This window comes from Podarcis cretensis (genome assembly GCF_951804945.1).
Source record: "Podarcis cretensis genome assembly, chromosome: Z".
Classification (NCBI taxonomy): Eukaryota; Metazoa; Chordata; class Lepidosauria; order Squamata; family Lacertidae; genus Podarcis; species Podarcis cretensis.
The window spans coordinates 24,780,812-24,804,379 of record NC_137184.1 but is presented as its reverse complement, the minus strand read 5'-3'; the positions used below and the strand labels follow the sequence as shown (position 1 = coordinate 24,804,379).

Genomic DNA, 23,568 nt, shown 5'->3' with positions numbered 1-23,568 from the left:
CTCAAATCTGGCTTGAATTAATCCATACTCTCTCCCACCTCTTGGAAAAGAAGAACAAACATATATTGGCCCTGTGCAGATCTAATATATCTCATCCTATTAAGCCACAATATGCCCAAGCCTTGTCCACACAGTCTCTCTCTTTCCTCCTCCTGTCACAGCATGCCACAGTTGAAGACCTCATGGGTTAATTAATCATGGATTCCTGCTTCATTAGAACTGGGAAACTGAGGTTACTGGGATTTGGGAAATTTATATCTGAATGCAATTTCACCCAATGTGATCCTGGTAACCATAGATCCTGGTTCAGACATAACAGGGGACCCAGGAAATCCAGGGCACACCAAGAGGGAGCAAGGAAGAGGTGGTAAACAAGGCTTGGGCACAGCTTGTCTCAATAAACTGAGATACATTATGCCAAAGCCAGCTTATTAATAGGTGAGAATTCAGCCAAACAATAGAGATAATCAGACTCAAGTAGGATGGATACTTCACAAATACCTGTGGGCGTTTCCATTCCACTCTCCCCTGTGGAGGAGTATTGTAGAAGAGAGATGCATCGCAAGCTGGAAATTCAGGGTCTTCAAAGAGCTTGCCTTCTTCAAGGCATTGCCGCTTGAGTTCAAAGTAATTTTGGTCCTTGAAGGGTTTTGCCATTGTAGAACGCATGGAGATCTGTCCAAAGCAAGATGAAGACAAATCGTTTTGTAAAAACTGTTTAACCAACATATCAGTCTAAGACATGAGAAGCAAGAAGCAAATCCAGGGCAAGGCCGATAATCTTTACAAATGATGGATTGCAAATTAAAAGAAGGGTACGGGTATGGCAGAATTGATGGGCTGAAGAGTAATAAAGAGCTATGTGCCTAAATACTTGTGGCATTCTCTCTCTTTCGTGAAGGATGCCAGTGGCGGCTGGTCCATTGGGGCAAATGTTGAGGTGCTGCCCACCAACTTCATTCTGCTCTGAGCCAGTATAGTCTACTCTGATTTGATTCTTCGCAAATATCATCTGAGGTCTCTCCCCATCATTTTCTACCTTGTCCCTTTAAACAGAGATTCTAGTGATATGAACACTGCTTCTCTGGAGAAGAATTCAGCATAACCGCTGGCTCTTTGTGAATAATGCAGTACTTTTTTTGGATCATGCAACTGGGTGCCCATGGGCCTTTCTAATGGGATTGACACCCTCCCAGAAAAGCAGCTGGCCCTGAACCTTATTACTGCATCATTCACATGCAACCCACAACTTTTTAGCGTGAAATGATTTCCGTGCCACAATTACCTTGTTCAATGTATAATTCATGTTAATATTAGGCAGGCATCTTCATTGCATTGTTTTCTGTCTGCCTAATTTGTTGTTGTTGTTTAGGCCAGCTGAATCATAGAATCATAGAATTGTATAGTTGAAAGGGACCCTGAAGATCTTCTAGTCCAACCCCCTGCAATGCAGCAATATACAATTGTCCCATACGGGGCTCAAACCCACAACACTGGAATTATCAGCACCATGCTTTAACCAACTGAGCTGTCCAACTAAGCCAGGCATATGATTTTATTGTTTATATTTGTTTGTAAAACAGTTGATTTTAAGTATTTTTTTAATAGTGTTGTCTGCTGCTTTTAAAGTTTTTTTTTGGTTTTTTTGTTATTTTTAATAAAGGTATTAAACTCATGTAAGCTATTTTGCTAAATGAAATTTAAAACAAAATTCATCCTTTGGAACACATTACAAGAACAGAAAGCAGAAGGGCCTGGCATGCCGAAAGTCCCTAGTTTGATCCCCGGCAGCTTCAGGTAGTGTTGGGCAATACTCCTACTTGAAACCCTGGAGAGCTGTTGCCAGTCAGTGTAAACAATATTGTGCTAGATGGAGCAATGGTCTGACTCAGTATGAGGCAGCTTGCCTCACTGAAGATCTCACTTCATGAATCTTACGATAACCACAAAGCTTAGGTAAAGGTAAAGGTACCCCTGCCCGTACGGGCCAGTCTTGACAGACTCTGGGGTTGTGCGCCCATCTCACTTAAGAGGCCAGGGGCCAGCGCTGTCCGGAGACACTTCCGGGTCACGTGGCCAGCGTGACATCGCTGCTCTGGCCAGAGCCAGAGCCAGAGCCGCACACGGAAACGCCGTTTACCTTCCCGCTGGTAAGCGGTCCCTATTTATCTACTTGCACCCGGAGGTGCTTTCAAACTGCTAGGTTGGCAGGCGCTGGGACCGAGCAGCGGGAGCGCACCCCGCCGCAGGGATTCGAACCGCCGACCTTTCGATCGGCAAGCCCTAGGCACTGAGGCTTTAACCCACAGCGCCACCTGAGTCCCACCACAAAGCTTACACTATAACAAATAGATTAATTTAAGGTCCCACAAGATTCTTTTTGTCCTCTCTCACACATAGAAGCACTGCAAATTTGAGGTGGGGGTATAAAGACTGGACGTGGACCAAAAATACATTGTCCTCTTGGGTAGGATGGAGATCGTTAGTATATGATACAGCTCATTGGCATATTCTGATTAAAAAAAAAACCCAAACACTGCAGTGGTTAAACTGCAAATGTGTTTTATGAACATGTCCCAGCCTAAATCAGCTCAAGGGAAATATTCTCTCCATATGTCTGCAAACTGCTGTGCCCTTATTCACACAGGTAGGATTTTAATGGTCATCACCCCGCACCCCGTTTTCAGTACTCAGTACACAACACTGACTAGGAATCTCCTGAGGTTTTCCGACAACATCATGGTTCAGTGCATATTATAAAAATGTGATCTAACAAGCTAAGGCTGCAGGGAAAAATAAGGTGTGACTTTGTGGGGTGGCGGTTGGGAGGGGGGAGGGAGGAGAGGATGTAATTGTGTATGAGTTAATCACCACCACAGCTATCACAATGGGAGAGGGGCTATTCCTTCGATAATTAGAGTAGAAACGTAATCAACGGAAGCACCTGCTGCCCACAAACATTTATCGCAAGGTTATAACCTTGTACTAATCTTCTGTACTGTGTAAAAAGATCTACCTTGTTTATCCCACCTCCGCAGAACCTTTGCAAGACAACACGTTAATGAAACACAGCTTTACAGATATCCGCTGCACGGATCTGAAGGCCTCATTTAGAGTGGCCCATCAGCCAGTTCATTCATACGCGTAACGGCATATAGGAGCACATTACTGTCCTGAGCCGTGTAATGTCACCCAGTGGAGGGATTGGTACAACATTTGGGGCTTTTTAAACTTGGAGGGTGGAGGAGCTGAGTAAGGGGGAAAGATGGATGCTTATAAAATTAGTACAGCAGGAATGGAGAAGCTGCAGCCCTCAAAATATTGCTGGAATAGAGCTTCCATCTTTCCGTGCTATTGGTCATGCTGGCTGTGGCAGATGTGAGTTGTAGTTCCACAACATTTGGAAGGACCCCACTCCCCCCCCCCCATTCCTAGTGCAGAGACAATGGGTGCAGAGAAGTTTCTCGGCACCTCTCTCACACAGAACCAGGGTTGGGGACCTAACTGTTAACAAACATATTGGTCAACATAATGCTCTCACGCACACTCAAACACACACATTACGAAATGTTGGTTGTTCAGTTGAGAGTGCTGCAATGATATTATCCTATTTATTATATATTACGATCATCATACAATTGCATTTAAGTGGGTTTTCCCCCTGTGCACTGCTTTGAGTCCAAATGGTATTTGGGGTAAATGTGGTATATAAATAAACTCAACATGACTAATGCCATCAAAAACATATAATCTGCTGGTTTTTAATTTCGGTCTTCAGTTTAATGGAAGATACATTTTTTAAAAAATCTCTACAGGCTGCTTTTTAATATAAGTACAGCTACGGCTTGATGAAATCAGTCAGTAACGCTGTTTGTTTTTAATTGCTGTGTATCTGTGATTTAAGGACTTTAAATCACAGCCTTTTGGCAAACACTCTAGGTTTGGGGCAGATTCAGGACAGATAAAAGGATGTACTTCTTTACACAATGTGTAGTTAAAGTGATGAAATTTGCTACCGCAAGATGTGGTGATGCTGGCTACCTACTTAGAGCTTTAAAATAAATTAAGGCAAATTCATGGAAGACAGAATGATCAGTTGCAACTATGGTTATTACGCTACCTCTGCGATTAGAGGTACTATGCCTCTTCATAGCAGTCAGTGGGGAACAACAGTAGGAGACAGGGCTATTGCATTCGAGTGCTGCTGGTGGGTTTCTATAGGCTTCGGGCAGGCTGTTGTAGGAAACTGGCTGGTCCTTTCCCCCCATTCACACACACATGCGAGTGGCCCCAGCTAGTCCAGCTCTACAGCAACTGCCCCATTCATCTATATATGATCCTATGTATTTAACAGGAAAATCAGCATTTTATTCTTAGTTATATGATTTATTTTTAGTTATGCAGTAAGTAACCCTGTTAAATGGCACATAATGGATGATGGAAGTTGTTTGTTTTTGCGTGATGCCTTCAGAACTCTCCATCCAGCTGTTTACAACCCTGAGAACTCTTCCATCCACAAAATTGGCTCCAGGGGGTTGCAGCTAGCTCTGTGCACAGTGTATGAACCACAAGGAACTATGATTTCTAAGGTTGCCAACTTTTCAACTTGTTCACATAGCTCAGCCTTTAATAGCAGCTTAGTATGCAGGAATTAGCAGGAATTAGTATTTAAATCCATGCAATGAAAGATAATCATGGGCTAATCCTTGCATACTGAGCACTTTTCTGAATGGCAAAGTTATAGTGGCCAGTTGAAAAATTGGCAACCCTTGCATCTTCTGAATGACTCAGACTTGCTTTGGAATCAAGAGCATACCTGACGCCTTGGCATGACTTAATTTTGAATTGTGTGAAAACATGCAGAGTTAATCCCCATGAATAGAATTGGTTGACTGAATCAAACTATGGTTCAACAATTGCCCTGGGAAGCAACTTTCCCCCATTCAGTTTTGCAAAATGCCTGGCCCATCAAGCTGCATGGACCTCTCACCAGGAACGTAGGAGGAGAGGCAATTTCCTGATATTGTCACCTGCTTGGGACTCGCAAAACAAAGTAAATACGCTCCAACTATTTCAATTTACCAGGGGAAGCCTCTCAAAATACAGAGAGGTCAAAAAGTGTCTTGCTGTGTAGGTCACTGTTGCTTACTGGGAGGCAGATAGGGAGGGCAGAGGTGGTGGTGTGTTCCATTAAGTGTAAATGCATCTGTTGGGATTGCCTGATCGGTGTAGTGCATATGTACTGGTGAAACCAATCTCCCCACGATTTTGCCTGTTTCCTGCCCGCTAAGCAAGGGTGTCCTACCTGCCATGAAGCTCATGTAGAAGTTCTGTTCACTTTGTTTGGTTGTCCCAGGTAGGCAGCAAAATCAGGAAATACAACAGTCAGGTGATTTTATACTCTCTTACAGCCCCCACACCATTTAGATGGTAATGTGCATTACTTCACTTACTGCAGAATGAGATGAGCCAGCTCTGCTATATTTATGAGCTCTTCTGCTCATTCTGCCGAGCGGGGCTTGGACATTTGCCCCAGAGTCCTGCCCTGACAGTGCCACTGCCCAAATTGTTGTGTCCCTAAATTGTCTTTTGGAGAGAGGCAGGAAAGGGACCTTTAAAAAATGCTGGTTCTGCAAGTTTCAGCTTTCGTGTGGCCAGACCTAAAAGGGATCGGCATCTTCAAACTTTGCTCAGAAACGAAGTTTTCAGCAGGCGTGCCTTGTATGTCGAGCTATATCTGCTGAAACCCTAATTTTTACACTGGTGACACATGTAAAGAAACCCTATTCTGTTTGGCATCTGGCCACCCTGTTTAGCACTGCCCACCCTTGGTCAGCACTGCCATCCGGTTAGGACTTTGGGGAGGACATCCGTAACCCCGCTCAGCAACAAGACCAGAAGGCTGCCCAAAGGCAACGGAACTGGCTCAACAATATTTTGCCCTTAAGTGAATTAATACGCAGTACCATCTAAAGAGAGGGGTGACATAAGAAACATTAAGGCTCCTAATTCAACTTAACTGAGAGTAAGCCCCCACTGAATTCAATAGGGCTTACTTCTGAATAGACCTTGTTAGCTCTGCACTACAAGCCCAGAATTTAGAATGGTCTAAATCGTACCTATGTGGATATATTGATTCTGCATAGGCATACTGAAAATGGTCATGGAATCATAGAATTGTAAAAGATGGAAGGGACCCTGAGGATCTAACCCTCAGCAATGCCTGAATATGCAGCTGTTCCATATGGGAATCAAACCTGCATCCTTCGCATAATCAGCACCATGCTCTAATCAACTGAGCTATCCAGTAATCCAGTTTTGTTTGCATTTTAATTAGAAACTGCTTAATTTTCCAACCCATATGTGAAATGAAACCCATCAGTCCTTCAAAATTTGCACTTCTCTAAATGTTGTGGCACAGTTCTTCAACCAAACAATATGCACGAAAAGGTATATATTAGGTGTTCTTAACAGCTCAATTGGCTAGAGTGTGGTGCTGATAACACCAAGGTTGCAGGTTGGTCCCTGTATGTGACAGCTGCATTTTTCTGCCTTGCAAGGGGGTTGGACTAGATGATCCTCAGCATCCCTTTCATCTCTACAATTCTATGATTCCATGACCATTTTCAGTATGCCTATGCAGAGTCAATATACCCACATAGGTACAATTAGACCATTCTAAACTCTGGGCTTGTAGTGCAGACCTAACAAGATCCATTCAGAAGTAAGCCCTATTGAATTCAGTGATTGAATAACTCTATGATTCTACCATATTTTTTGCTCCATAAGACACACTTTTTCCCTCCTAAAAAGTAAGGGCTTCCCCCGCCAGCCCCAACAAGCTCCTGAGCAGCTCTGGGGTAGCCCGCGAAGCCTCTGCAGGGCAGCGGGATGACTACCCCAGAAGCCAGAACAGCTAGAGAAAGTGCTGCGCAGCGCTCCATTTAAATAATATTTTTTTCCTTGAATTCCCCATCTAAAAACTAGGTGTGCCCTATGGTCAGGTGCACCTTATGAAGCGAAAAATACGGTAGATTAGTGAAAACAACATACAAAAGGCATTCTATTAGAGAAAATTGCTTGCAAAAAATGTGTATATTAATCAAAACTACATACCTGAATGTGTTTATCAGGAGAAATTTGGCTGGATTGCTGATCGATTCCTGTTAAATTTCTTTCTAAAAATAAAACATAAAAATTGTCAATAGTTGCAAAGATGTATAGGTCTTAAAGTAATATTTAGGGGGAAAAGAGCTGAGAGAACCAAACTGACAGAAGTGTCTATCGCTGGTCATAGATGGATAGACAGATAAATCTATTTCTGCTTTGTGTCCCTTTCACCTGTGTCCACTCACATAGGAGTCCATTCTGTCCTGTTTCTGTATCTGTATTAAAAATGCACTCCTAACAATCTCTATTCATATGTAAGTCTCACTAAATTCAACTGGGCTTACTCACAGGCACGTTGGGGGCTATGACTGCAGCCTAATCTGTGATGGTCATGATCAGTGTTTTTTTTATATATATATAAAAACGTTTAGGGGTACAGTACTCTCATTTTCCTACTCATATTGAAAGACCGCCCCTCAATGAGGCCGAACTTAGATTCACAGAATGTTTAGGGGTATGCGTACCCGTGTCTCCCCAGGAAAAAAGTACTGGTGATGATGATTAAAAGCAGCATGAAAACTAACTTTTAAATGCATATGCTGAATTCCTGAAGCACCCCAAGTGCAATAGGCAGAGAAGGGAGTCAGAACACGACCCTGAGTGTGAAAGCAGGTATGGAAGTTTGCTTCCAAACTATCATTTCTATGTTAGAAGCACAGAAGTGTCTCTAGTTTTATCTGTGAAATGCTTCAAGGTATGGAGACGGGAAGTTCTACAAGCCCGCCATGAATTCCAATGAATCTGAACCTTATCTCTACCTTTCCTGGGCAAATGTGCAGATCGGAATGCAATTATCTTTGAATTTTGTCCTCCTCCAACTTTTGCAAAGTAGTTTTCAGCTACAAAAAAAAACACCCCAATGATAATACTGCTATTCACTTTAAAGTACATATTTTAGGGTAAAATGTATTTAGAACTGTACACACCGCAACAAAATACGCATTTATGTTTTCTGATAAAATATTCATTTAACTATGAATTTTATGTTGAATATTATTATTTTTTTAATGTATGGTTTCATGCAGAAATGAGATGGAACTTTTGAATGAATACATGCAAAATTAACCTGGATGAAAACAGATTGATCCCTCTCTTTCTATTAAGCGCTCAGTTTCATCCTTAACTGGGCACCTACCTTTCAACATTTTGCAGACAGAAATAGGGACATGCTTGTAGCACTCATTCCAAAGATTACAGCTCCAATGCTCATTCCAAGGATTACACTGCCACTGTTACACTGGATTGTGGCTCCACTCTGTCTACCCTGTTTTCTGCCAATTTTAAACCATGGGGAATGTTTGTTGTTTTGATTACCAATATATGCAAGGGGAAATCCTATTGCCCTGCAATAGATTACCAATGGCTCAAAACATGTATTTGCAACTGCAGTCTATGAAACAGCAGGCAATGCACTGCACAGTGTCTCTTAAATTACTGAGGTGCCACCGCTACAGAACTAATAAATCAGCTGCAACACTGAGGCTTCATTCACTTGTTCATCATATAGCCTGACATGTGGCATACATAACCTGTCAGAAGTGCCTTTCTGCATTCTGCTTAGGGCACACAGGACAGTCCCGATGGAAAAGAATCAATAGATACACAAATCTGACATAAGAAATGACAATAGTCAGAAAACGGTAGGACAATATTTTGAATAATTCAGTCTATCAGGACACACTAAGGATCATCCTTGAACCAAGGAATTTCAAAGGGAGCCACAAATGTGATACTGTGGGATTACAAGTAAATCAAGAAATTCAGCTCAACTGAGTTGAGTCAGAAAGCAGACAAGAGTTTCCAATTGCATTTTAGATGTTAACTAGTCTCTGCATTACCTGGCTGATTGTTTCATCACACACCACTGCTGTTGTAAAGGGCCACTGTGCTTATTCTGGCTCAAACTGAATTGCCGCTATCTGTACCTTTTGCATTTCATTTCCCTCTAAGCTCAGGGTTTGCCACCTGTCCCCTCTGCGGTGCATATATTTACAAAAACACTTTGTGCATCCAATGCAAGTTCATGCCATAATAAATTTGTTGGCCTTTGAGGTTAGTCCTAAGGTTCATGCACATGCCTTGACACCAGAGGTGGCGGACTCCACTTTCCACTATGAGAAACAACTTCAGGAGAGAGAGATGACCCTGAAGAACAACAGCTCCCTATTGTTCACACTAAACACGTGAAAAATGCCCTCTTCACTGGCACGTGCTTTATAAGCGCACAGGTACAGAAAAACAGCAACAGCTGGTGTATAAGAAAAATACAGCACACAGTGACCCTCAGATCTTGATCATAGATATTTTTACAAGGGCACAAGCAAAGAATACTTCTCTATTCATAACATGTGCAGCTGGCATTGAGTGTGAGCTTTCCAAAACATTGCTCAGTCTTCACTTGTTGTGCATGTTTGTTTCTATTTCTGCCTGCTAAATCAAACAGATTTTGTGCAAACTTATGCTCCGGAAAAATGTACATGTGACTCTGTTTTGGAAGTCATTCTTGCATTGGGCCTAAATCTTGCACACTAAAATCCAGTCATTTGCCCCACTGACAAAACAAAATCCTTTTGTATTCCTGTACTCAGCTCAGTGACTACTGCATACTCTTTAACAGTAACAGGAAGATATTGACAAATGAATCCTGTAAATATTGTCATTACAGTTAAACTAGTCACTTACCTGGATTGAACCAAGTGTGCACCACGAGTTCCTGAGCTGACAGGCAAACGCACACAGAAACTCCGAATTTTCTACTGCAAACAGAACTCCCGGCTTCTTAACCTGAAAACTTTTTGGACTGTACCATGATCTAATGAGTCGAGGGGGAGGTTCATAGTAACTTTTGTCTACTTTTCCCTCCTTCTCTCTTGTGGGAAAATAAAACACAGCTGGAAAGGAGTTTTCTTTGGTTCATTCCTGGGACACATATGTTAAAGAGTATTACCGTTAACTTCCGTTTTTTTAACAAACAAGGACATATTAGGAAGGAGGATACCAGACAGTTTGTGGAGGAATTCCTTTGCAATAAACTGGACAGGCGTTGGCATGCTTGTTATTATAGAAGGAGAATAAAAAAATGAGTGGGCTTGTTTGTGAAGTTGTCTTGCGATCTCCACATGGGTAAAAATGCACAAGACACGTTCCCTGCCTATTTTTATGCTGTTTCTCTTTGGCAGCAAACGTCAACAGATTTTGAGCTGGTAAGAGATAAACTGTGAATGTCAGCTTTGTCACCAAGCAGCCAGTTAAGGCTGGTCCGTTAGAGAGACTGGAGCACCAGCTCACCACCTCAGACAGCCCCCACCTGCATGCCTTCTTCCTAATATCCAATCTGGTATGTGGCACTGGTTCTTGGCTTCCTCCTCTTCCTCACTTTGATTTTCGTTTTTAGAACTTAGAAGGGAGAAGGGTGAGGACAAAATCAGTGGGCCCTTACAGTCATTAGCTCTTGCTCCATCAACTGCTGGCCTCCCTGCCTTCCACCTTGACTGTCCCAGTGGACACAGGCTGCCACTGTAGCCAGTGGTGCAGTGGAAAGGGGCACAAGTCTACAGTTTTGTTCCGAGCAGAAGCAAAGATGCCATCTGCCAGAGAACCAGGTTAACTGATGGGCCTTCCTTACTCTGGTGAGCAAATGAGGTGATAATGAGGCTTTCAAGTTTCTTTGTGACAGATTATCATCAGAGGAAGTCAGAGAATGAGGGAAACAATCAAGCAGAGGCTAGATACTTCTTTCCTTCTCTTTCATGGGGTTCCTAGTTCATGCTGATCATTTAAATGTAATGCATTTGCAAGATTGCTTGCATTTCTAATTAAAAACTGCATGCAAACTATTATTATTATTATTATTATTACAGTTATATCCCAACTTTCCTTCAAGGAGCTCAAAGTGGTGTAGATAGTTCTCCTTCTCCCCACATTATGCTCACAACAACCCTGTGAGAGGGGGTAGGATTCATGGCAGTGATTGGCCCAAGTTTCATGGGTTAGTGGGCATTTGAACCTTGGTCACCCAAGGCATAGTACAACACTCTAACCACCACTGTCTCCTCAGAAGGGGTGGCTGTTTGCTATGATCAGCCAGTTAGTGTAAGCCTTAGTGGCAGTGTAGTGGTTAGAGTGTCAGACCAAGTCCTGGGAGACCTGTGTTCAAATTCCCTCACAGCCACATAAAAGCTCACCTGGGTGATGTTGGGCAAGTCTCTCAGTGTAAGCCCAACCTGTCTCACAGGTGATAAAATGGTGTGAGGATAAAATGGTGTGGTGGCAAAGAACCATGTGTATCACCTTGAGCTCCATGGAGGAAAAAGGGGTAAAGGGGACCCCTGACCATTAGGTCTAGTCGTGGCCAACTCTGGGGTTGCGGCGCTCATCTCGCTTTATTGGCCAAGGGAGCTGGTGTACATCTTCTGGGTCATGTGGCCAGCATGACTAAGCCGCTTCTGGCAAACCAGAGCAGCACACGGAAATGCCGTTTACCTTCCCACCGGAGCGGTACCTTTTTATCTATTTGCACTTTGACATGCTTTTGAACTGCTAGGTTGGCAGGAGCAGGGACCGAGCAACGGGAGCTCACCCCGTCACGGGGATTCGAACCGCCGACCTTCTGATCGGCAAGTCCTAGGCTCTGTGGTTTAACCCACAGCGCCACCCGCATCCCGTAATGAAGGAAAGGTGGGAGAGAAATGCAATAAATAAACAAACAGTGCAGGAAGTCATCCCCTTTGGAGATCTTAGTGGGGGAAGAGAATACCTGGCCCACCAAGTGGATCCAGTTGCCCACTCTTGCTTTGAAAAAAAAAAGAAGCTTTGGGCTGCTCATCTGTGCTGGTGGTATGGCGACAACTTTAAAACTGGGGCAGAAAGGGTCAAATCTTTAATAAGGATTTGCTGTGACTTTCCCGTTTTGTATTACCTCTGCCTTCATTCTTAGAAAATTACATTTCGCCTTTCTTGAATTTCAAAGTGCTGGTTCCCTGACTTTCAGCATAATCAGATCAGAGATGGTTCCATTGTTCTCACAAGTTCATTTTGGGGTTGCTTATTTGATGCTTCAAATCCCATTGATCCTGGTGGAACATGAGCAAGCATTCTGGGATCAAGCTTTGCACCCTGCTTCCTGCTCCCCTCCATCAGTGGAACATGCAAACTATTGTTTATTTTATTTCTGGGTGCCAACGGCAAGCCCCCGTCTTTTGCAAACACACAGCAAACACTGTTAGTTAACCTCTTTTCAGCAACGGCTGTGCTCGACATAAAATATTAATAAAATTGCCCTGTGCGAATTGCTTAATAAAACATGAGTTCGTTTCCAGCAGGGATTCTCCCCAAGGCACCATGTTTATTTTATTTTTTCTAATCTAAGCAGTTTTGTTCAGAGAAGGGACCCAAGAGGGGAAGCGTTTGGATCCACACCACAATCTGGAAAAGGGTTTGCTACCTATTTACATGGCAAGATGGCTCAAGTCAAGAATACTGCATCAACCTGGGGGAGCCAAAATCCTGCCAAAACATCTGCTACAATTTTAGCTATATCAAAACAGGACATTTCTTAGATAGAACCATCTAAATGGAACATTTTTTAGATAGCATCATCTAAACGGGACATTTCTTAGATAGAACATTTTTGTTTTTGTTTTCCTTTTATCTGACAGATAGTAGCTTAAGTACAGCTGCATGTAAACATTAGTGTTGTGCAGAGCATTTGTCCTGTACAGTGGTACCTTGGTTCTCAAACGCCTTGGTTCTCAAACACCTTGGCTCCCAAATGCCGAAAACCCAGAGGTGTTCTGGTTTTTGAATATTTTTTGGAAGCCGAACATCTGATGCGGTTTTTGGCTATGGTTTCTGGGACACCTGTACCAATCAGAAGCTGTGCCTTGGTTTTTGAACATTTTGGAAGTCAAACAGAATGGATTAAGTTTGGCACTTTTGTTTTTGCTATTTATTTTGCATTTTTGTTTTTGAGGCTTTTTCGGTTAATTTGTTTTTCTGACTGTGTGGAACCCAGTCAATCAGCTACTGATTGATTGATTGTGTGACTGCAGAAATGGATAAAAGCCCCCCCATCCAAACAATGACTATCATCAGTGCACGTAAGAAAAAATAATAATTTTAATTTTTATCATCTACAATACTGTCTTATTTATTTTATAGTACAGGACATTGATTATTGCTTTCATTTTATGGATCAATGGTCTTGCTGGATAGTAAAATACATGTTAAATTGCTGTTTTAGGGGTTGTTTTTAAAAGTCTGGAACAGATTAATCCATTTTGCATTACTTCCTATGGGAAAGCGTGCCTTGGTTTTGGAAAGGACTTCCAGAAAGGATGAAGTTTGAGAACCAAGGTACCACTGTATTATTTCTTTCTATCATCCTCCATCAATTAATGAGAAAAGAAATTTGACTCCATACTTATCAAAGGACAGGGAAAACCTTTGGTGAATACCTGTTGAAGCAGAGGAGAGTGCCCCTGCTTAATTTTGAGGTGGATGAAGGGTACCTGTGAGTGCCCTTTCTTTGGTTCTGCAAATCATCTTACCTGTGGTTCACACTCTGCATCCTTCCTAGATGTCCACACTTCAGTCAAAGCCCAGGGGAAGACATCATGAGCTTTTTTCAGATCAGGAACCATGAGCAGCCGGGGGCGGCGGGCTGCAGAGCACTGGAGAAATGTTCGCACTGGAAAGAAAAAAGCACACGCCATCCTTGGCGACCTTGCCATCAGTGCTCAAAGCCCTACACCCTTGGAATCTTTGAATCAGAGAACTGTACGACTGGAAGGGACCCCGAGGGTCATCTAGTCCAACCCCCCACAATGAAGGAATCTCAACTATAGCATCCATAAATTCTAAACAGATTTGCAAGTGGTCTGAGAATGAGGCAGTGTGGGGGGGGGGGGGGGAGACAGACTCTTTTGTAGAGGAAACCTCGTAAGAAACAGGAGGCCAGATTTTGGCAAAATAATTCTACTAGGACTATCAACAATGCCAATTCTTGTTAGGTATTCAGAAAGAGATTGGGAAGGGAACAAAAGGTTCATCTAGTCCATGGATAGGCAAACTAATGCATCTCTGGGTTATTTGTGGGGCATAGGAATTCATTCATCACCGCCATCCGGCTCAGCTCCAGAAACTTGGTCCAGCTGCTCAAGCTGGGTGGTGTAGTCTTACCTGACCGAGTCCTGGTAACTGTAGGACTCTGGGACAGTGCTTGGAGAGAACTACTTTGAATTAACAAAGTCCGCATAATTGGTTAAAGGGTTTTTTTGTTTTGTTTTTTACACCACCTGAAAGCAGTTCCCATAGTTGCTGGGTGAATGGAACATAAATTAAATTTATTTTGAGGTAGAACTTGAAGGATTTCCACTTCTACCTCGACTACAAAGCGGTCTATGTAGGGATGGTCTTGGCTCTGCTTCAGAAGCTGCAGCTGGAGCGGAATGCGGGGCCAGATTGTTGGTGGGAGCTTCTGGTCAAGAGCATGAGATTCTGTTTTTGAAACAGCTGCGCTAGCCGCCCATCCGCTACCAAGCCAAGTTCAAGGTTCTTTTGCTAATTTGCAAAGCCCTGAAAAACTTAGGTCCAAGATCACTCAGGAAATGTCTGAATCCTGATAATCCCAGATTGATCACCAGGATCATCTGCAGTAGCATCCTTGGTCATTCCCTGAGTCGGTGAGGCTCATTTGACAGCAATATGAAACTGAGCCTTTATAATAATACAGTCGCACCTTGGTTCTCGAACGGCTTACAGTGGTACCTCTGGTTGCAAACTTAACTTCGTTCCGGAGGTCCGTTCTTAACCTGAGGTGCCACTTCAGCTAATGGGGCCTCCTGCTGCTGCTGTGCCACCGGCACACAATTTCTGTTCTCATCCTGAAGTAAAGTTCTTAACCCAAGGTACTACTTTCGGGTTAGCGGAGTCTGTAACCCGAAGTGTTTGTAACCCGAGGTACCACTGTAGTTGTCAAACAAATTGGCTCCTGAATGCCGCAAACCCAGAAGTAAGTGTTCTGGTTTACGAACGTTTTATGGAAGCCAAATGTCCAATGCGGCTTCCACTTGATGAGTGCAGGAAGCTCCTGCAGCCAATCAGAAGCTGCCCCTTGGTTTTCAAATGGTTTCGGGAGTCAAACTGGTTCTCGGAATGGATTAAGTTTGAGAACAAAGGTACCACTGTAATAATAATAATTTATTATTTATACCCCACCCATCTGGCTGGGTTTCCACAGCCACTCTTTAGTGTCATTAGCCCAGTCCTGTGGAACACTTTGCCACTAGAGATCCCACAGGCGCCTTCTATGCCAGCTTTTAATGCCTGCTGAAAACTTTTCTATTCCTCCAGGCCTACGCAGGCAATAAAGAACACATTATTCGAAAATGGTTAACTGATGCCTGTTTCTTATTTTTTATACGTTTTTTATTATATGGTTTTAAGTTTTATTGCTGTAAACCACTTTGATATATTTTTTATGACACAGCAGTATACACATGTTTTTATAAATAAATAAAATCTCACATGTGCTTTTTTACTAGTTATACTCTGTGGGTCTTTAAGCTTAAAGATAGAATTGTTGGGGGAAATGAATTAAGCAATTCACCTTCAACAGCCTCTGCTTTTAGATGTATACCGTATTTTTCACCCCATAGGACGCACCGCCCCATAAGACGCACCTAGTTTTTTTTTGGGGGGGGGGGATAAAGAAAAAAAATTATTTCCCCCCCAGCCACGGGGCTGGCGTGGGGGAAGCCCAAGCTTCCCCCGACCCCAGCCCCCAGAATAGGCTGCTGCCTGCAAGCCTTGCGAGCCCGGCGGGAACTCCCTCCGGGCACGCAAGGCTTGTGGATAGCTTCCTGAAGCCTGTAGAGCGAGAGGGGTCGGTGCGCACTGACCCCTCTCGCTCTCCAGGCTTCAGCGAAAGCCTGCATTCGCTCCATAGGACGCACACACATTTCCCCTTCATTTTCGAAGGGGAAAAAGTGCGTCCTATAGGGCGAAAAATACGGTACTTAGTGTTCTTAAACATCCTCTATGCTTCAGCACAACAGCCTGTAATATTCAGAATGTGGGGTGGGGCGTTTGGATGAAATTGAATTGAGAACTGAAAGTGAACCAGACTGGCCTATCTGGTGAAAAGATGAACTTAAAGAGCAATTGGTTCCCTTTTTTTGGACATGTGGAGCTTGAACAAAAATAAATCCCTTTAAAAAAATGAATTTTGTTCTTGAAGGGCCTCAGGTGACATCTGCCATAGAACGAGGTTAATTGATGGGCCTTCCTTACTCTGGTGAGCAAATGAGGTGATAATGAGGCTTTCAAGTTGTGTGAGCTCCATTTGTGTGTGACCTCCATGAGAGTTCCACAAGATCATGCATAACCCCAGCGGTAGCAGGCAGGGCACAACCCTGCAGGATTCTACTGCCCAAGGTGGTTGCCTCAGTCCACCACAAAGGCCCTGGGCAAGGGCTTAGAAGTGCTGCATCCCCAGATCTTAGTGTGCCTAGTGTGGAGTTTCAGATGCTGGAACTGGAAAGCTGCACTGCACAGGCCTGGGGCTTCTGTCAGTGGTGATGTCGGGCTGCGCATCCCCTCACCTCCTGCCTCTCCTCAGCTCGGGCCTGAGTCTGGCTTTGACACTAGTTGCAGCATGCAGGGGTCTGTCATGAATTGCCACAACAGAGGCTTTGCATCACTAAAAATATTGTTTATCTATTTACATTGGTACCTCAGGTTACATACGCTTCAGGTTACAGACTCCGCTAACCCAGAAATAGTGCTTCAGGTTAAGAACTTTGCTTCAGGATGAGAACAGAAATCGTGCTCTGGCGGCGCGGCAGCAGCAGAAGGCCCCATTAGCTAAAGTGGTGCTTCAGGTTAAGAACAGTTTCAGGTTAAGAATGGACCTCCGGAACGAATTAAGTACTTAACCCGAGGTACCACTGTATACCCCACCTTTTTCTTCAAGTATATCAGGGTGGAGTACATGGGTCTCCCCAGGCCCATGCAAAGGGGTGGGCAGCTGGATACACTTGCCCCAAGACTCAGACGGCTAAGCTGGCTGGGGAGGGGGGGCCAGCAGGAGGCAGCTGCTTTTTTGATCAAGTTTGTGACTTTATTCTAACAAGACTCCTGCCCCAGGCCTCAGGCAAGATCTGCACAGGCCTGGTTCTCTCCCTCTGAATGGAAAATCTCACATCTGTTTAAAAGTGCTAAGCCAGTCTTGGAATGAGCCCAAAATTCATTCATTTATTCATTCATTCATTCTTACATGTACAGTGGTACCTTGGGTTACATACGCTTCAGGTTAAATACGCTTCAGGTTACAGACTCCGCTAACCCAGAAATAGTACCTCGGGTTAAGAACTTTGCTTCAGGATGAGAACAGAAATCACGCGGCGGTGGCACGGCAGCAGCAGGAGGCCCCATTAGCTAAAGTTGTGCTTCAGGTTAAGAATGGTTTCAGGTTAAGAACGGACCTCCAGAACGAATTAAGTACTTAACCCAGGGTACCACTGTATACACCACCTTTCCTCCAATGAGCTCATGGTATCGGTTCTCCCCCTCCTTATTTTATCTTCACAACAAGCCTGCAAGGCTGGGAAGGCAGTAACTGGCCCCCAAGGTCACCCAGTGAGCTTCATAGCCCAGTGGGGATTGGAACTTTGGTCTCCCAGGTCCAGTGCTATAACCACTACACCACATGTTGATTTACATGGCTGGGAATTCTGGGACCTGTAGTCCTTCCTTTTGCTTCGAATAATAAACAAACTATTATTATTATTATTATTATTATTATTATTATTATTATTATTTTCCAACTCTCTTGCAAGCCTGAGCTTATTCTCAGTTTTGGCCTGCCTGACCTTCTCTCTGCAACTGTTGGCTTCTCGTGCGTACTCTTCCTTTGTGATTTCCCCCTTCTTTCGTTTCTTACCTGCCTTTCTTCAGCTCACCTGTAAGCTCCTTAGGCAGCCACGCTGGTTGCTTTCAGTTCCTCTTTTCTTTCGTGTTGGAATTGTTGCTTGAATGCTGATGGTTCCTTATTTTTAAAGCGAACTTGGCTTGGGCAGCTCTCAGATAGAGAATAGCCCTCTGTAGACACACAGCCACCATAATAAGAGGGCATGGCTATTACCACCATGGTCTGTCTACCTGAGAAATTCTCTGAGGTATTTCACAGCCCCCTGCCCCGAGACAGAACGCTAAGCCAGGTGCGTGATATTACTGACCCAGAAGGGAAATTTTCTTAGGTCATAACAACAGAGTTCACAATTCTACGGCATCGCAGTGAAATGTTTTTGCGAAACCTGCCCTGGACCTCCGCCATTTAGTGGCTCTACAAGTGGAAGAGCTGTATTTGCATTAGAAGTTGTTGGAAACCGAAATTGCTCACTAGGTGGCAGCATTGCTCAACACTGACCTAATCTTCCTCTTAACCTTGCTGCTTTGGAAGGTATTGAATTTTTCAGGCAAATCACTGCAGCTGGCAACAAATAGGATCCTTCCGTTGGGCAGGCTCCCTGCTCTGTCCCCCTCACAATTCTTCCATTAAGCATGTGCAAAGGACACAGATTAGAAAAGTAATGTGTGTTTGTGGGGCAGGGATTAGAAATGTAAGAAGGCATTTTTGTTCCCTTCCCCCTGTCTTCCTTGAATGCAGCAATGCTTCCATTCCACTGTGGTTCGCCGTTCACCAAAACCTACGTTGTCCATCTTGCTGTCCTCTGTGGCTGAATTATGTAACTTACATAAATTACGTTGTAATTATGTTGTCATTATGGGCTAGATGAGCCTTTGGCCCAATCCAGAAGGATCTTAGTATATTCTTTATGCATCCCTTATGATACAATCCCCATAGCCACCCCCTGAAAGGAATCCATGCCCACTAATGGGAGCTGTGTGACTTCTGTAAATAGAAAGGGACCCGAGTCAGGATCATGACCACAGCACAGAGATGTGATTGTAACCATTTTTCTTTTACCGCTCTCCTGACAGAAGTTTCCTCTCTCCCCACCACTGTCAAAGCTACCAGTTGACACAGGACAAACATTTCTTCATATATGCATACTTAAACTATAGATTTTGCTTACCCAAGATGTAATGGTAAGCCACCAATTTGGATGGCTTTAAGAGAGATTAGGGACATTCATGGAGGATAAAGCTATCAATGCCTATTAGCCATGATGGTTATGTTCTATCTCCACGGACAGACACAACATACCTCTTAATCTCCATTATTGGGAACTGCAGGAGAGGAGAACACTGTTTGATTTCTGCTTGCAAGCTCCCCATGGGCATCTGGGCTAGATGGGCCAGCAGGGCTCTTATGTTCTAGTTGGTGCCAAGAAGCCTGTGGCATGCCAGGCATTGCTTGACTACAGCTCCCACCATCCAGGACCATTGACCATGCTGGCTAGGGCTCATGGGAGCTGGAGTCCAGCAAAACCTCTAGAGAGCCCCAAGTTCTCCAGGGACTCAAGAAGAAAGGTAGTCCCATAGGTGCAGTGGTTCCCAATTAGCAAAGTATTACAGACCCCTGTTTGCGTGGCGATTCCCTCCCCATCCCATGAAGAACTAAATAAAGACACCGGACACCAAATTTAAGGTTAATGGGTGAAAATGGCCACAACTTTATTGATTACAGGTAAGAGCGGTATTGGCTTTTAGGCATTGGCCCTACCAGACTATCCGGTCTAACCGGGAAGGGTTAAGCACCAGCCGGGGAAGCCCCCGAGATGCACATCCCTAGGCGCTCCCCAGGGGGTTACCGCTTGGGAGCACGCTTTAGGCCCTAGCCTCCGTAGGTTTCGGACGAGGCGACGCCCCCCCCCGGAGTCCTTTAATGAACTACCCTTCAAGCTTTGGGGGAGGTGATGGCGTTCCTCCCCCCCAACCTCATTTCCATAACAATAACCCTGCCAATGCCTAACCGCCACACGAGCCAGGCTCGCCGCCAATACCCTCAAACCTGTAACCAATCCCTAATCCCATTAAAAATTTCGGCCAGCCACACATCATTACCATCATCAGAAAGATGCACGCCATCCCTGCGGTAGAGTGCCACGCTGCTATAATGAATGCCAGGGTGTTCAATGACACGCCCCCCCATCGCAGTCACTCTCTGCGCCACCGAGCGCTCAAGGATCCTCCTGGCTCTACTAACTGCCACAGGGTTGGTGGCACCCCGCCAACAGCGCCTCTCCAGTAAAGATGACCATATAATTGTGAGTTTTGGACAGGCGACCCGCAACGCCTCCAGGTCATTGACAATATGCCACATTATGTCCACCCCCTTTCTGTAGGCCACGTCATTCTCGCCCAGCTGGATGACCAGCGCCTCGGGTGGGCCCAGTATTGCCAGTTTATTCGATATCGTTGGGAGGAATTCCTCCCAGCGCATTCCGCGACGGGCGAACCAGGAGATTTTAACATTATTAGGGAGCTGCAGATCATGACAGCCATCTCTGCTAAGCGCCCGCCGTCTTGCCCAGTAGACGATGCTATGACCGAGGATCCATATACGCACCACACCAACACCTGGAAAGATAAGAAAACAGGAGAGCCAGATCAGGGAGGGGTGCCAATGGGGGAGGAAAACAATGGGGTTTAACGCATTTTCCTTATGTAGCCCTTATAAGCATTAAACTTCCATCTCCCCATGTCCATTATCCTTTCGGCCGGCAAGCCCATATGAGCCGCCGTGGTAGCAGCCCCAATGCGGAACGAATGCGCGGCGTAAGCCCTCGCTGGGAGCCCGATGGCATCAATCGCCTTGCGCATTACCCTCGTGAACTGGTGTTTTGTAAGGGGGGAGCCATCAGTGTGTATGAAGAAGGGGCCAGGCATTTTTTGCCTTAGGCTGAGAAACCTCCTGGCGTCCTTAACTGGGCATGGACCAGCCCTACCAGTAGCCTGCAGACGGACCAAGGCACCTCTGCCGAGTTGGTCGGTTTTTGAGCTGTGGATTTTTAGTACAACCTCCGAACTGGACAATGATGCATCCTCCAAGCGGAGCCCCCTACTGCTGGTAAGCTGGTGGTTGTCGCAAACCACCTCGCCTATGCGTAGCGCGCCAAAGAAAGCGAAGGAAAATGCTGAAGAGAATAACCTGGTCTCATATCTGGACAAGCAGATGACTCTGAGCATAGAACGTAATTGCATGAGAATGTCCAAAGTTATGGGTCTTCTGCTATCTCCACTAGGAGGGTGGGATCTGCGCCACCCCTCTAGCATCTTCCGCACCACGAAGTGTGCACAGGGGTCGACTGAGAACAGGGCTTTGGAGAAGAACGATATCGCTGCAGAGTGAATGTTAAGGGTTTTGGGGGCCCGGCCTAAGTCGTGAAGACGCACCAGGTACTCGATAACCTCGGACTCTGACGGGGGCTTGCCCGGTTTAAACCGACCTTTTTTCTGTCTAAACAGAGTGAAATCTAACCACGCCTTGTTATAGGATCTTAGTGTAGAGGGTGCGACCGACGACAATACTCCCTTTATTGCTTCTCGTTGCCAATACTCCAAAGGTGCTCCGGAAACGGCTGCGGCAGCTGCTGCGCATCCGGCGCCAATGAGCGAAACCGTTCCATCTGGAAACGAGACAGCGCATCCGCAATGTTGTTATCAATACCCAGTACAAATTTAGCAGAAGCATGTAAGTTAAGGCGAAGACAGGAGAGGACAAAGTATCGCAAGAGTGACACTACCCTAGGGGAGCGAGCGGATTGCTTGTTTAGAACTGACACCACAGTCTGGTTGTCTGTCCAAAAGCAGATCCTCCGATCCTTAAACTGCTCTGCCCAGAGATGGATTGCGACCACGATAGGGAAGAATTCTAAAAATGTCAGGTCGCGAAGAATGGGCTTTCCCTGCCAAGAAGAAGGCCAGCGTTGTGCGCACCATTGTCCCCTAAAGTATACGCCAAAGCCCAAAGACCCAGCTGCGTCCGAACGTACCTGGAAGTCTGCATGCAGGGCCAAACTGTCCTGCCATAGTGAAATCCCATTGTAACCGTCTAAGAATTGGAGCCAAACTTGGAGGTCAGATTTAACTGCTCTTGAAAGGCGCACCCTATGATGCGGCGACCTTAGACCTGCGGAGAGTTTAGCCAAGCGACCACAAAAAGGCCTGTCAGGGGAAATACCCGGCAGGCGAAGTTGAGGTGACCCAGGAGTGATTGGATTTGCCTTAGGGTCACCTTCTTTAGGGGCAGAAGCTGAGAGATGAGCTCTCTTAGGGCAATCAGCTTTTCGGCAGGTAAGCGGGAAGTTTGAGCGATAGTGTCAAGTTCAATGCCCAGGTAAGTCATCATGGTGACGGGGCCCTCCGTCTTCTCCTCAGCTAACGGTACACCCAGTTCGTCGGCCAAGGACTTAAAGGCCTGCAGCAAGGCGCCGCAATCATGTGCATTATTTGCGACCAAAATAAAGTCGTCCAAATAATGCCCCACCCCCTCGGAACCAGTTTTAAATTTTAATGCCCATTCAAGGAAGGTGCTGAAGGTCTCGAAGGCAGCGCAAGCTATCGAGCACCCCATGGGCATTGCTTTATCAATAAAATAAGACCCCTGGAACTTAAACCCCAGCCAGCGATAATCCTCCGGGTGAACTGGAAGGAGGCGAAAGGCAGATTCGATGTCGCATTTTGCCATGAAGGCGCCCCTGCCAAAACCCCTGACCAACCTCACGGCTTGATCAAAAGAAGCGTACTTCACCGTGCAGAGCTCCTGAGGGATAGCATCATTAACCGAGGTGCCCTTGGGGAAGGACAGGTTGTGTATTAACCGGAATTCGCCAGGTGCCTTTTTTGGAACAATGCCAAGCAGTGAAATATGGAGCTGATCTATGGGAGGGGCTATGAATGGGCCAGCAACCCTACCCGCCAAGATTTCCTTCTGAATCTTTTTAAAAGCAATGCCTGGTCTCTCTAAGACCGATTTTTGGTTAGGGGGGCAGGTAGAGTTGGGAGTGAATGCTACTGGAATTCTGAACCCTAAAGAAAACCCTTCCCCTAGAAGAAGGGCGGCCTGCTTGTTGGGATATAGTCGTAAAAGGGATCTCAAGGGTGGGAGTTTAATTGGTGAGCGAGCAAGGGCAAGCGACAAATTAGTAGCGATTCCCTGCTGCTCCTTGGGCGGATCCTGTTGTGCCGGCGGGGGCACCCCTGTTTCCCTGATGGGGGTGACCCCTACTGCCACGAAAGGGCTGCTGCTTGCCCTTGAAGCAGTTAACGGCAGGGTGGTTGCCAGCACACTTGTCGCATTCATGCAAGTACTTACAAGAAGCGCGCTGGCATACACCTCTATTGAAATCCCAGCATTGCTTGCGACGCTTTGTGTCCGCCTTACCAGATTTTGCTTGGTCGTGCGTTTTCTTTTCAATGTTGGGGCCAACG

The 23,568-nt window shown here is 45.2% G+C and overlaps 2 protein-coding genes across 7 annotated transcripts in view; both read right to left on the bottom strand.

Moving 5' to 3' along the window:
• CAPN6 (calpain 6) overlaps positions 1-18,500 on the bottom strand; it is a gene marked incomplete at its 3' end in the record, with an annotated part of 69,639 nt that extends 51,139 nt beyond the window's left edge. Inside the window, exons 1-5 of one of the 6 annotated variants that reach the window (XM_079961635.1) lie at positions 18,132-18,500; positions 13,719-13,858; positions 12,089-12,242; positions 7,117-7,178; positions 502-675 (exon numbers count right to left, since the gene is read on the bottom strand). In XM_079961635.1, the coding sequence (XP_079817761.1) occupies positions 502-669 (168 nt within the window). In that variant the 5' untranslated portion in view covers positions 670-675; positions 7,117-7,178; positions 12,089-12,242; positions 13,719-13,858; positions 18,132-18,500. Of the gene's footprint in view, positions 1-501; positions 676-7,116; positions 7,179-8,305; positions 8,666-8,699; positions 8,721-9,852; positions 10,953-12,088; positions 12,243-13,718; positions 13,859-18,131 lie in introns of those variants that run through there. The other 5 variants (XM_079961634.1, XM_079961633.1, XM_079961636.1 and 2 more) reach the window with 5 other exon arrangements.
• Positions 18,501-20,784: 2,284 nt separating this feature from the next.
• Positions 20,785-22,167, bottom strand: LOC307207793 (integrase/recombinase xerD homolog; the record flags this gene model as incomplete). The annotated part of the gene is made up of 2 exons (XM_079961854.1): positions 20,785-21,764; positions 22,131-22,167. 2 exons carry the CDS (start codon positions 22,165-22,167, stop codon positions 20,785-20,787), a joined length of 1,017 nt encoding a protein of 338 aa, XP_079817980.1.
• Between the last annotated feature and the right edge of the window lie 1,401 nt (positions 22,168-23,568).